The sequence below is a fragment of the Mauremys mutica genome, chromosome 4 (genome assembly GCF_020497125.1).
Source record: "Mauremys mutica isolate MM-2020 ecotype Southern chromosome 4, ASM2049712v1, whole genome shotgun sequence".
NCBI classification, from domain to species: domain Eukaryota; kingdom Metazoa; phylum Chordata; order Testudines; family Geoemydidae; genus Mauremys; species Mauremys mutica.
In genome coordinates this window covers 27,143,605-27,158,411 of record NC_059075.1, presented here as the reverse complement: position 1 = coordinate 27,158,411, position 14,807 = coordinate 27,143,605, and the positions used below count along the sequence as shown (strand labels likewise).

Below are 14,807 nucleotides of genomic sequence, written 5' to 3'. Positions count from 1 at the left end.
TTAAATTAGTAACTATACATACCCTCAGTTTATCCATAGCTCCAACACTTTACACATATATGCTCACAACCTTTCAGAAGCGTTCACTAATATGCTTCAATTTTTGGGTGCCCAACTCGAGAGACATCTTGTGATTGGTTTTCAGAGGTGCTGAGGACCTATGTAGTTATCCAAAAACTGATGAAGAAACAGATACTTCCTACAACTGTGGTTCTTTGAGATGTGATGCACATGTGTATTCCACTTAGGTGTGTGCATTCCCAGCACACCGAAGCCAGACACTTTTCCCTAGAAATACCCATACAGAGGCGGTGCTCGTGCCTCCCCTGGCTATATGAGGCAGCGCTGCCCCAACCCCCCTCAGTTCCTTCCAACCAAAAGCCCACAGAAGGAGACTCCAATGCAAAGGGGATGGAGGGTGGGTCATGGAATATATGCCCGAATCATATCTCACAGAAACACAGTTACAGTAAGTAATAACTACTTCTTCGAGTAGATCCAGATGTGCTTTCCACTTAGGTGACTCACAAGCAGTACCCCAATCTGGAGGTGGGGCTCTGAGTCTAAGAAATAGGGACCGTAGGACCACCCTTTGGAGGCCTGCATCCACTCTGAAAAATACAGCAATAGCATAATGGTCCTTAAACATACATATGGATGACCACCTAGCTGACATGCAAATGACCAGTATGGAAACGTTACTGAAGAACACTTTTGCTGTCACTTGCACTCTTGTGGATTGAGCCCATAGCCGCGGAGGAGGCGTAGCCGAAGCTATCTCATACTCAGTCTTGATATAGGATGTTATCCATCTAGAGATGGTTTGTGCAGAGACCACTCACTCTTTCATGCTGTCTGCATATGATACGAACAGGTGAGGTGAAACACAAAATGGCTTAGGACAGCCTAGATAAAAGGCTAGACATCACCTGACATCCAGAGCATGGAGACACTGTTCTTCTGGGGAAGAGCACAGCTTAGGGAAAAGCCCAGGTAAATACACTGCCTGATTCAGAAGAAACCGACAGACCACCTTGGATAAAACCTTTGGGTGTGGTTGCGCCGTTAACTTGTCCTTAGAGAACTGAATGTAAGGCAGTTCAGCCATTAGGGCCTGCCCTCTCATACCCTTCTTGCCAAAGTGATGGCTATCAGGAAAGTGGTTTTCTAAGACAGGAGGGGCAGCAGACAGGACACAAGGAGCTCAAATGGAGGGTCCATCAGAGCCACAAAACAATGTTTAGGTCCCACAAGGGAACCGAATCTGACACCAGAGGATGCAAGCAGATAAGCCCTTTCAGAAATCTCCTCACCACGGTACTGGAAAAAAATGACTTCCCCTGAATAGGGGGATGAAACACAGATATAGCTGCCAAATAGACTCTCAGCAAACTGAGTGAAAGGTCCCATTTCTGAAGATGTAGCAGATACTCGAGTCTAAGATGTCCTGGATGGAAGCCCTTGTCACTTGGGTCCCATGGGCCAAGGATCACAGAGAGAATCTCTTCCACTTTGCTAAGTAGGCCATCCTAATGGAGGACTTTGTATTGTTGAGTAAGACTTGTTGGATAGCTGCCGAACATTGCTGGAGCACCAACAGAAAAAATTTAGTGGGTGCTTAGCACTCACGGGCAGCCAGCTCCCCCACTCCCATCTCCAGTGCCTCCCACCTGCTGGCAGCCTGCTGATCAACCCCTCCCCCTCCCTACCAGTACCTCCTGCCCACGGCGATCAGCTCTTCTGTGGTGTGCAGGAGGCACTGTGCGGGGAGGAGTGGGGACAGGGCATGCTCAGGAGTGGGGGCAGAACTGGGCAGGAAGAGGTGGGGCAGGGGTGGACCTGGGGTGGGAAGAGGCAGGGAGGGAGTGGGGGCTTGGAAGAAGGGGTGGGGTCTGGGATGGAGCAGGGGGTTGAGCATCCCAGACCCCGCCCCTTCTCCCATCCCAATAGGGCCTGGGCCCTAGTTCCCAGCTTCGGGGCACATGTCAACCCTGGGAGCCATATTGGTCCATTGGCGGCCCTCGGCGCTTGTCAGGTGATGTGGAGTGGGAAGATGACAATCCCCAACTCGGAATCAGAAGAGCCCTGTGATCTTGGGAACATGGAAGGAGCGATGTCCGAGAGAGTCTGATGGCCTGATTCATCCAGAACGAGGCAGGAATCAGTGCCCCCAATGAAGGCAGTCCTGTCAGTACCGAGCATGCCAGTGCCATAGGCAGCATCAGTCCTGGTGCAAACAGTGATAGTGGAGTACCTGAGTGCATTGACGTTGAGGGTGGTGAAGGCAGGGGAGCTGAAGAGGGTCCCTGTACTGATTCCAGTACTGGTTTCATCCCCGATGGGGGAGGGGAGCCACTGGATGTGGTGCTGACAGACACAAAGGGTTCAGCAGCTGGCTCCATTGGAGGGGCTATAGGTGGCACACCCCTGGCCATTGGTAAGGGCAAGACTGAAAGGCAGAGGAGATCTGTTGCTGCCTGGTACGCTGACACAGCTGGGACCAGCATCTCCGTCATCAGTACTGGACTCAATGGAGGCCAGAACGAGAGTTTCTGCCCTTCCCATTCAGTACCAGAGAAGGGTCCAGAAGTACCCATACAATCCTGAACACTGGATTCAGTCCCAATCTGGTTCACACTTTTTCTGGGGGAGGCAGAGGCATCGTCCTGCAACCTGGAGCAGTCCCGATTGATCTTATGAGACCTCTTCCTCAGCACCGATGGAGGAGAACAGCTCAAATAGCCAGGGGAAGGGCCCACAGTCTTGTGGCACAAGCACCACCCTCTATGGGGACTGGTAGGCAAACATCTCTAACTCCAGCACGCTGAGCGCGCATACACCTAATTGGAATACAACTCTGCATCTACTCGAAGAACACCACAGAATTAGAGAACTCTTCTGAAAGCTGTAGGCTTAATAAATTATGTCTAATATAGTTCTTTAGCAAACAGAATAAATTACGTGTGTGCGCGCGTGCACACACACACACACAAAGAAGAAGAGAGGGGGGTAGAGGTGTGTTTCCAGCTTACTACACCAATGATAGTACCTTCTGGATCCGGAGTCATTAAAACTTCCACTTCTGTAGAAAGGTTAGTAAAAAAATCCTTCAGGAAAAACAAGGCATCCTAAAATAAAGGAATAACGCAATTACGTCAAAGGAAAGAAACAAATCACCTCAATCTAGAGTTCTCTGAAGAAACCATCCTCAATCCTGGATGTTATGTTTCTGTGGGTACTTGCACATCAATCAAAGGAACAAGAGAATACATTTTAGCATCCAGAGCTCAAGTCCTTTTTTCAGTTGCAACCTAAACCAAACAATACATTGGCCCATATTGTGCAATGGAAAGCCATGGGCAGAAATGTGGGAATCCCCCTTGCATTGCACAGCACGTGGGGCAGCTGCTTTTGCAGTACTGTCCCAATCCCTTTCCTGGGACCCTTCAGAGTGTGGTAAAATCATGGTATCGGAATGTTTCAAATGGGGGCTGGGGAAGGGATAGCTCAGTGGTTTGAGCATTGGCCTGCTAAACCCAGGGTTGTGAGTTCAATCCTTGAGGGGGCCGCTTAGGGATCTGGGGCAAAAATCAGTACTTGGTCCTGCTAGTGAAGGCAGGAGGCTGGACTCAATGACTTTTCAAGGTCCCTTCCAGTTCTAGGAGATTGGTATATCTCCAATTATATATATTTTTTAAAAGGACTTCCATACTATATTTCTGTTCTTGGTGGATATAGCATGAAACTATTACAGACTATGGCAGGGCAGATTTTAAGAGGCACAAATGGCAGTAAGTTAGGTGTTTATCATCCACTGAAAGCCAATGGAAGGTAGACACCTAAATATCATTTGTACTTTTGAAACTCTCCCCCTCCATAGTCTGCAGAAGTCAGTCAAGGAGAGAATTTCAAAGCCATATTGCTCATTTCTATCAAAACCATGTCATTACACTTCTAAACTTTTAGAACTTCTGGGTTTGGGAGGCCTCACATACAGTGGATACGAAACAAATAAACATCCTGCCTAACGAATAAAAAACATCCTGATAGAACTAATTTCTATCATCTCTTTTCAGTGCTCTCTGCCATTAATGTCCCAAATAGGTGTTAAGGGTAACAAATGGCAAAGAGCTTGTGGTACAGCAGTCTTACTATGTCATGTGCTTCTAACTAAAAATATTATTGACTTCTCTTCTTCACATTAGAATTCAACATTATTGGACTTACTTTCAAGCCAATGATAATTTACTGGGATGACAAAGCTATACAAGTGTTGCCAAAACATAAGTGTACTCAAGTCTTTAAAAATTCACTGTTTCAAAAATCACTGAATTTTTCAGAAGTCTCACTGAATGAAGTGCAATCTTTGAGAGCATAGCCATTTCTGCAGATATTACTAGTCTTTAAATTAAAAAGTCTAGTCACTATGTTGGCTGGAGCACTAGATAAGTTCAATTGTTAAAAAGGAGATTTTTCATATAAAACGGACATAGACAAATGTACAAGGAGATACATGTACAGCTGCAGGGAATCCAAAGCTACATAACAGAAGGCAATCAAACCCACAAAAGAATTGCATAAAATGTGTATTCGGAGGTTATGAGTGTAAAAGTTATAGTACTCATATTAAATTTCTCCACACAAGCATTTAGAAATTGTATATTGCCACAATCCAAAGGGCACAATGATGCTTCAACTAACGGACAGTGTCTCTAGCATCACCAACCTGGTCGATATTGAGGCGAAGTGGCATTAGTGATACACGTAAACAACATTCCTGTGGGGATCTGCCAGACTCTGGACGGACATGTAATGCTTTAACTGTTAGCTGCAGAACAAGAATGAGAGAGAAAAACTCAATATATAAAACTCAAAATATAAAAACCCAAACCAAAAACACTGACCAATGAAAAGTGTTCACCTTTTATTCATACTTTGAAATTATTACAACTTCTGTCTTTGTAACATATCTCAATTTGCCAATTATATAGCTAACACAGGATGAGTAACTTATCATGGATTGATGTATGTCTGAAAGTTCACTGGAAAAGGAAAGCTACAAATGAAACAGGTCTCCAAAGCCTCTGACATGAATATACTAGGTGTACATGCCTCTATACGCAGCTGAAATTCAAAGTGTACACACACAAGGTGATGCATACTCAAAACTGAAGATACAGTGCAGGTTAAGTAAGCCTGTGTGTGCTAGATCTATTTTAAAATTGCTATAACCTTGAAAAACAGAATAGATAGAATATTATTTGAGATGACCTTTTATACCAAACTCTACCCACAAGAAATTAAGAAAATAGCCTACATTGACATAAAGCTTATGCTATTACAACATTCCATTATCTCATACTTGCTCTTCTGCAATACCAAAGAACCCACACCATTCTCACAATTAAAAGGTTTGGTTACTATAATACCCTATGAATAAGTTTCACAACCTTACCATATTAGAATGTGCTTTTCTGGGCATCTCCTTACTACAGTAGAGATAGAGAAATTTATTCATCTGTGACGTAGCCAAGCGATCTCTGATCTCAAGGTCTTGAACAATAAAAACCTGCCGGGACACTGGCTGCTCCAACAGACTGGATTCACATTCCGGCCCTCCTGGAGGGTATACCTCATGCTGGAATTTCACCTTCGAACAGAAAGGCAAAAGGGGATATTAAGGTTCAATGCATACAAGCCTTTACAATATAACAGTACTGATAAATCTAGGACTTTAAAAATCATGGGTTAGGCTTTAAAATCATGAGATTTTAAAATAAATAAATAAATGGTGGAGGATTGGGGGTCTGATGTCTGCACTCAACAGAAAAGCCTCCTAACCCTGCTTTGTTTGCACATTCATATTTTAGGATGAAGATTCAATCTGAAGCAAATGGAAAATACAAACACAAAAAGAGAGGGAGAGAGAAGACGTGTTTTCCACCTATTCATCCTGCCAGACTATTATTTTCCTCTCAGTCCTAGGGTGACATTTCCCTCACTGACCGACTGTTCCCCATGTGGTCTCCAGTGACATTCTGCTTCTGCCCCATCCCAGGAAACTCATGCTCCTGATCCAGTCAACCTCATCCAGCAACTTTCTCTTCTCTTACTTCCTTGTCTCTACATACACCCAATTCCTCCATGACTCCAGCCATTATCCCCCCGCAACACTTCACTAATCCTGTTTCCCCCTTACCTGCTGGCAGCCTCCCCTCCACAAGTGCTTCTCTCCAGCAATCCCCACTTATTCCTCTCCTCTACTCCTATGATTCGTTAACCCTCAAGTCATCCTCCTTTCCCCCTTGCACACTCAGCAACCTTCCCTCTCTACTATTTAGTGTAGAATAGGACTTCAAGAACAGCAAATGGAACAGTGACCTCTGGTGACCAGCAAGGAGACTGCAGGCAGCTGAGGCCAAATTCCTGAGGTTGCCTGCAGATAGAGCATGATTGTGAGAATATTTAAAAGTGGCCCCAATCCATGACATTCGTAATAATATTGTGAGTGTTGGCAATGCAGATATCAGCAAATCATCAACTTCTAAGTCAGGTCATCTGACATTTGAGCACTGTTCAGAATCCTTATATTTTTCACATTATGATCCCATTATTTTCAGATGAATATCTTTGCATCAGCATAGCAATTGATTTATGTCTTTACACTGCACTAAAGAGAGAGGAAAGCCTTAATATGCTGTTAGGATTAATACGTAAAGCATCCACAACAATCTAGAAGTAGCCATTACACTTTGACAGAATCACTGAAATATTCAAATGGAATCTTTTCTTTTTCCCCTCTTTTTACCATGGCAATGGGTCCCTAGAAAAGGATAAAACAGAAAACCATCATACATTTTGCTGCACATTAACAGTTAATGGGCTGAATTACTTTAAGCAATACAAAATGTACACGGAATTTGAAGGATAGAAGTAATTTGGCTTTACATAAGAGCTTTCATACTCAAGAGGCTTTCCAAAACACTGTAAGAGTGAGAAAATGAAAAATGGTTCCGGCTAGTTTAAAAAATATCCATCCATTTACTTTAAACTTACTTAACCAGTAGCTGTTTGTTAATGATATTTTTAATAGTCTCACATTCACCTTTCTAAGTTCCATACTAAAAGCTGTGTATATCATTAAAAATAATTAAATTAAATGTAACTTAGCATAATTTGGTTATAGCAGTAATAGACTGTCGTGGCAAATGGTGTTAATGATGCTGTGAGGTGAGCAAATATTACTGAATATCAAGTTACGGAGTAACCCCAGGCATCTCAGAGCTAATTCCGAGGGAAATATCTGCAATGTCTTGATAACAGCAATTTCAATTTGGAGTAAACAGAAAGGAAAGTTATATCATGATAAAGATAGCAAAAGTGGTGGGAAAAAAGGATTCTGTCAAAATAAAAACACTTTAAGGACTAAAAGCAAATATTTTAATAACTGTTCAGCCTCCCTCGTTTCAAATATGGCTGCTAAACAAACAAAGTTGCACTATGCCAACCATACAGCCCTGTAAACTCATTTGGTAAAGAAATTCTAAGTCCATCACTCAGCATAACTGTGTTAATGGACTTCTGCATCTAAGTGAGATTAATGCTCATTTTTACTGGTAAGCCTTCTAGCTTCATGGAGTCAATAGCTCATCATTAGGGTTTATAAAGTCTTTAGAATATGTATTATATATGCCCTTGTGTGTCTGCAGATTTTTCTGTTACTATCTCACCTTGCTTAACTGTATTTCCATTAAGAAGTCTGGGTTCCTTCCTCTTCCCCCACATGTCATACTACGTCCATGTCTTGTTGGTGTGTGAGAAGGAGAACTATGAGGACTACTAAAAGTGGGAGAAAAGGAATATTTTTTCTGAGTTTAAATTGAAAGTCAGCCTATACCATCTCTAACCACACAAGCATGCATATTTTACTGGGTTTTACTAAATATTTTCATGGTCAAAAAAAGAAAATTAACAATGAAAAATTGCTGCATTAATGTAAACTAAAAATATTTATCTCATTTTCACTGTAATAGTTATGCAGCGCTTTAGGCACTGTAAAATATTATAAAACATATACACTGTTTCCACTGAATTACCATTAATAAAATAACTCCTATTGTTATCCAAAAATAATATTCATTCTCCTCCAACCTGCTTAATATCTGCAAAACAGACTCCATTCTCCACAACCACCTTCAACACACTCATCCCCAATTAAACCCACTCCCCGCAGGGAAAGCTTGGGAGAATACATTTGACTTTCAATGTACTCTGTAGGTCAACAAATTTGAACTCATTCAGATCAAGGGGTGGGAGAAATACATTCCAGAATTAAATTGAACAGGATATTCATTATAAAAAGAAAGTACATTAAGTTCATCTAACTCTTCGTTTTGAAATCAAATGCAGCATGTGTGGATCTGAAAAAGAAATACTTAGTTACCTAAAGCACTTACATAAAACTTTTAGCTGGAGAAGTAGTAGGTGCAGTCCCAAAATCCTTTCCTCCATAAAGGTGCCAAATAAGAGAGATTTCCTTCACAACATAGCGAACCAAAGGAATAGGAAAATGTAGCGGGGCTTTGCTCATATCTGTCTTTTTTACAGGCAGGCTGAAATGATTGTCTTTTATCAGGATTGCATCATCAACCATTATTTTCACTACTGGCTCCTCCTCTTTCTCCTAAAAACGTTACACAGGAAAGTGAGTGCAATTCTTAATTTCTTCATTCAGTTGTTTAATTTCTTCAAGATAAACACAGATCAGTGTCCTCTTTGCTTCTATACTATGAAAAATATGGAATACAGCCCCAATAACTGTTCTTGTTTTGGTAGTAACAGGTTATATAGAGAAGCTGTGGAATCCATGTATTTGGGGGATTTTAAAAACAGGTTAAACAAAACACCAATCAGTAGGGGGCGGGAGGAATAGCTCAGTGGTTTGAGCATTAGCCTGCTAAACCCAGGATTGTGAGTTCAATCCTTGAGAAGGCCACTTAGGGATCTGGGGCAAAAATTGGTCCTGCTACTGAAGGCAGGGGGCTGGACTCGATAACCTTTCAAGGTCCCTTCCAGTTCTAGGAGATTGGTATATCTCCAATTATTAAAATTAAATCAGGGATGGTCTAGGTATACTTAATCCTGCCTCAGCACAGAGAGGGTGAGGGGTGGACTAGATCTCCTGAAATCCCTTCTAGTCCTACATTGCTATAAATTATAAAATTGCATGGCCTCAAGACTAAGAACAGCTCTCTCTTGAAAGTTGGCCCCAGTGAGATTACTTTATCTCTCATAGGAGATATCAGGTTAACTGGAAATTGAAAGGAAATAAAATATGACTCTTCATCCAAACTGAAAAAATAAGTCTTAAAACATAAAGAAGTGCTACTATTACGCTAGTACTGCTGGAGATGGGACTTCTGAGGGTTAGCCAAGTGAATGTGGGGCTCAATATCAGAAATCTAGAGTTGACTCTGGTCTGCCTAGATAAAGGCAATCTATCAGTAATAGTTTAGTGGTGATACTATGAGGGAAGAGAAGACCTATTTTTAAGTGTCAATGCTCTGTCTCATAATTTTTTGTGCAGTGGTGAGACAGACACTGGGAGTTAAGAACTGATGTTTTTGCTGCTGCTGTTGCTGTTTACCCACAGAAACTTTTGTGCAAAGTTTGGTATTAGGGTCTATAACAGCAATGGAAAAAGGCTGGCATTCTTTTTAAATTAAACCTTGGATTTTCTGATGAATGGATACAAGACAAATGCTTGCAAGGATAAAATATCTTGGTAAATACTGTACTTTTCTTATAAGCCTTTTCAACTACACTACATGTTATAATTAAAGATTTGTTGAAATGCCAACACAGGAAAAATGCAAATTTGCTACTAGGTGACAATCATAATAGAAGAGGACTAAATACTGTTTATATATATTCTAGTATATCTGTTGTCACTCCTGGGAGGAACAATGCATGACATGAATTCTCAGGTTTATTCTAAAAAATTGCCACATATCTTTTATATGAATGGTGAGACTTCCTCCAAAATGGCAACATTTCAATGATAACAAAATATAAGGAATATTCTCCTCTCCGTATCCCTACTGACCACCCATCAATGTCAGCAGACAGTTGGTAGAAAGTTACAAAATCTAAAGGGACAGGTCTCAAATGTACTTTCCTCAATCTATCTTACGTCTAGATTTCTTAATATTACGAACTTCTTACAGAAACAACAGCTTTGGGTGCAAAAAGAATGCAGAAGTCATCATTTTCAGTAGGTACGTCTCCCATCGCCTCTTTAATCAGGTGGTGAGTGAATGAAGTGTATGTGGGACTTGGCTCTTGTGAGATGTTCCCACTTTCATCTGGAAACAGGAAGAGATCTGAGCAAGCTGGTTCCTGGGTTTGAGATTTTTCATCCAAGATTCCTGATATAAAAAAAAGTCATTTCAATGGAAATATCTTTATAAGATACACACAAGATTAAATGACTGAAATTGTGATATTTAGAATAGTTCAAAAATTAAGTGTTAAAAGAATCGGAAATAAAATATGCATATTATATGGCTAATACATTCCTAACATAAAACAAACCCATCTTTCTAAAATTAATCTACTATTAAGACTCAAAACAATCACAGCACTGATCATCAGCAAAGACTGTATTAATTTTATTATTTTAGTTCACCTTGGTTAAAGAACTCATAGAAACTGTCTGTCTTTACTACCTAATCAAATAACTCGACATGACAGCAATCAATGTCTAATCTTCCATTCCTTAGCAACAGACTTGAGAACATAGCCTCTCATCTTAGCCTCTCATCTTTCCCATCGCATCTTACAATACAATATTCTTAACCAATTTCAAATTGGTATTTAGTTCTTACCATGAAAAAAAGAAAAGAAAAAAAAAATCATAGTCCTCTTACATAATCAATTACCTTGTTTTTTCTCCTAATGGTTTCTCCCTAGATGACTCTCTTGAATCTAAATTCTTCCTTTGATACTGTAGACTACTACGCCCATCCTCCTGGACTGCCTCAACTGCTATGAATGACTCTGGTTTCTTACTTGATGTAGTATGTCTTATCCCTTTATGTCTGCCCAGCCCCCTAATGCACTAAGTCCCAAAGAGTTAAATTTGTTGCCTACTGTTCTAACTACCTGCTCTTACTCCATTACATATGTCTGAATTTAATCTTAAGTTGCCACTTCTGCAATATTGGCATTAAGACTGAAATCTGATATAGAATTTTGAAGTGTTAAATGTGATTCTAGGCTTCTTCTACCGTTAGATTGTGGCCTAATGGGGGAAGCAGCTTGATGGGTCTCAATTTCCTCCATAGCATCACTCATCAAATCTCGTAAAATCTGTTGTTCCGCTTCAGCAAGGACTAGTCCTTGGGAAGATGGTTGGCTAGAGGCATCTGCCTACAAACAGAAGAACTATATAAAGTTACAATTATAAAAAAACTGAAGCACTGTGCTTAACAAGTATTTATGAATATGATTTTTGCTTTCATGGTTTGGTATTCCAGTGTAAAACCACAGTGTGAAAGATAATTGCATTTTAAAATAGACATTAAGCTGGGACTATACTCTAGATTACCCAGGCAAAAAGGTTTTAGCAAACTTTTTGAAGGGCTTTAACATCATTGTTGAGCGTGAATATACACTGTATTAGAGAAATGCCTAGGCGTCGCAGTGTTTGAAATATATATATGCCTGTCCGCCTATGGCTATGTCCTAGAATCTTGTCTTCAAAATGAGAATTAATTATATCAGGATGGTATTTAAAGGATTTTGTACCGTTGAGCTTAAATGTTATGAGTGCCAAGAGGAAAGGAAAAATTATTGCCAAACGCAATTACTGTGAGAACTGCTTCAGAGACATTAAGCCCACACAGTAAGTTAAGTATTTGTGGGAAAAACTCTATAAAAAGTATATATTAATTATTATTACTATAATTATTATTGTGGAAAACACAGCTAATGTGTCAGATTAGGAAATGTGATGGTGGTAGTGTTATGTGAGTATTACTTTGCCATTTCATACCTTGGTTTTCCGCTTGACGACCCCAGGTTTAATCTCTGTCTTGCTAGGTGGATGCAAATCGCCATAACTCGCAATATACTGTATAAGATTCATTAGCGCAGCACAAGAGTCTGAGCATGTTCGGATATGGATTACATCACTGGAACTGTGTAGCTCAAAGCGTGGCTTAATCTAGGAAGCAATAACAGATAATGACAGAAATCTATCCAAGATCAATTTAACGTTCCATATGAATAGTATACACAGATTTATTGTTAACTAGATTACTTAGGTGTCTGATCATTCAATATAAAAGCTTTAGAAACAGAGCAATAATTTATAAATTACTTCGGAACCTGAAATCTCACAATCTGATGATGAGAGAAGGGATGTTTTTAAATTGTTAAGTAGGATTTGACTAAATGCGATTTAAGCTTTTCAAAATGTTTTAAAATCAAAATGCAAAAGATGTATTTTTATCATTTAGGTTTAACATTATTATTTTATTCTTTTTATTTTAAGTACTTACTCTCTCCCCATCAGAACCAGGTTTTACTGCTGTTATGGTCAGTTCCAAGAGTCCCATATCCATAACACGAATATAATCTGAAAGTTAAAATAACTATTTTAAACACTGACCAACATCAAATGTCATATTAAATTTTGTTGTTTTTTTTAAATCACCAATTATTAATCTCTGTTAAGAAGCACAATGAACTAAATTTTGTTGATTTTGGTCTTGTCAACACATTTTATACTTCTATGTTGCCTTACATCAGAGGAGCTCTCTGGGCTCAATCCTCAGCTGTTTCTAGTTTAAACTTGGTGCAGCAGAGAGAAGAGGAGAATGGTGGCTTTAAGCCACCTTTCCATTTCCCCAGTTCTTGGCCAGATGGGACCAAAACAGGGATTACTCTGCCAGCTAAGAATCAAGTAGAGTACTGCACACCCTGCCTGATCCTGGCCCTTGCCCGTGCGTTATGGAGTAGGGTGCCAACAGGTGGCATAAAACAGTGAGCTGATGGAGCTGAACTGGCTTATCAGTTCTAGGCTAGTGCCCTAACCACTTCCTCAGAAACAGCCCTTTAAAAATCTTAACCCACAAGCAAGGCTCTTCATTTCTGCTTTTTATTTTGTTTAAAATTTCCTGTGAATGTATTGATGTTTATTACAAACTTTCAAAAAATATGGGTGAAAAATCAGCGGAAAAATTTAACTTGTTTTCTGGGTAAATATCAGCATTAATATTGGGGGATAGGAGGACAGAAAAAAAGCAACAAATAGAGAAAAATAAGAATACTTCTGACTTAGATTCCTGCTCCAGAAGGAAAGATGGTGGCTCAGTAACTTGGGTGGCCCAGGTTACTGAGCTGCCACATCTCCTTCCAGAATGGCCCAAAGTGGAAGAGGTGAAGGAGGCAAGGACACCATCTGCTCACCCCTCTTCTGCTTCTGGGCCTGCTCTGAAAGGAGAGATGGTATCACAGTTAACAGGGACGCCCATGTTACCAAGTCACCATCTCTCCTTCTGGAGCAGGAAGCCAGGTATGAAGGGACAAGAGGGTGTCTCCCTTGTTCTGCCCAGGTTACTCAGCTGCCATCTCTCTTTCTGGACTGGGAAGCTGGGTCTGGGGAACTCTGGCACTTCTTTTTTTAGGAATCTAACACTGATGTATACATATGCAAGTTCATGCACACGTGTATCTTCCACTACATTGCCTTACTTTAACAGAGAGTTTCACATTTATGCTTAGATGTACAGTGTTGTAGCTATGGTGGTCTTAGGATATTTGAGGTGGTGGGGGGGGTAATATCTTTTATTGAACCAACTTCAGTTGGAGAGAGAGACAAGCTTTCAAGTTACACAGAGCTCTTCTTTCAGCCAGGGAAAGGTACTAAGAGTGTCACAGCTAAATGCAAGATTGAACTACAGAAGTAGTTAGCATATATTGTAAGAGACCATTCAAAGGTGCAGTGGCCAGTTAACACCCGTGTAGTCATTAGACAAAAAGGGGCTTAGTGGGTTATAGACTGCTGTAATAAGCCATAAATCCAATGTCTTGATTACGACCGTGACTTTTAGTGTCTAGCAAAGTTATTAATTTAAGCTGCCAGGCTTGACTTTTGAATATGTTGTGCAGGATGAGGACTGATAGGTCAGATAGAAAGTGATCTCTTTGAGAAAAAAATTCACCCACAGGTGATAGGGTATTTCTGTCTTTTATCAATTTCCTGTGTAAGTTCATTTGAAATTGTAGTGATTGTCTAGTTTCACCCACATAATTGTTATTGGGGCATTTAGTGCACTGGATGAGGTATACCACACATAGAAGCCATGGATCTTGAAAGGTATGTTGTGGGGGGATGCTGATCATTGTAGCAATGGAGATATGTCTGTAGGTTTTGTATGTGTACTTGTAGGGTCTGGTGCTGCTTTGAGTTGGTGTCCCCTTATCTGTGGAGAGCTTGCTTCTGATAATGAACTTGGAGAGGCTGGGGGGGGGGGCGTTTGAAGGCCAGAAGAGGGGGTTCAAGAAAGATTTCTTTCAGGATGGGGCCCCTTTGAGTATGGATTTTAGTTGTTTGATGATACCCCATATGGGTTCCAGTGTGGAGTGGTAGGTGACAACTAGGAGTGTGTGGATGGAGGGGGTTTTATTTCTGTATTGAACCAGGTTTCATGGAATAGGCCACCCAAATGCTCCAAGAGAACGTTCTAGAGCCATATAAAAAACAACTTTTATTTCCTTGTTCTGTGACATGACCCTGCACA

At 40.6% G+C, this 14,807-nt stretch overlaps 1 protein-coding gene across 4 annotated transcripts in view; it reads right to left on the bottom strand.

Moving 5' to 3' along the window:
* ATG2B (autophagy related 2B) overlaps positions 1-14,807 on the bottom strand; it is an 83,117-nt gene that overhangs the window by 11,684 nt on the left and 56,626 nt on the right. For all 4 annotated transcript variants that reach the window (XM_045012484.1, XM_045012483.1, XM_045012481.1 and 1 more), the window contains 9 exons: positions 12,564-12,640; positions 12,056-12,226; positions 11,289-11,430; positions 10,225-10,427; positions 8,457-8,683; positions 7,731-7,839; positions 5,456-5,650; positions 4,727-4,828; positions 3,050-3,128 (listed from right to left, as the gene is read on the bottom strand). In XM_045012484.1, coding sequence (XP_044868419.1) covers positions 3,050-3,128; positions 4,727-4,828; positions 5,456-5,650; positions 7,731-7,839; positions 8,457-8,683; positions 10,225-10,427; positions 11,289-11,430; positions 12,056-12,226; positions 12,564-12,640 — 1,305 coding nt within the window. The remainder of the gene's footprint in view (positions 1-3,049; positions 3,129-4,726; positions 4,829-5,455; positions 5,651-7,730; positions 7,840-8,456; positions 8,684-10,224; positions 10,428-11,288; positions 11,431-12,055; positions 12,227-12,563; positions 12,641-14,807) is intronic.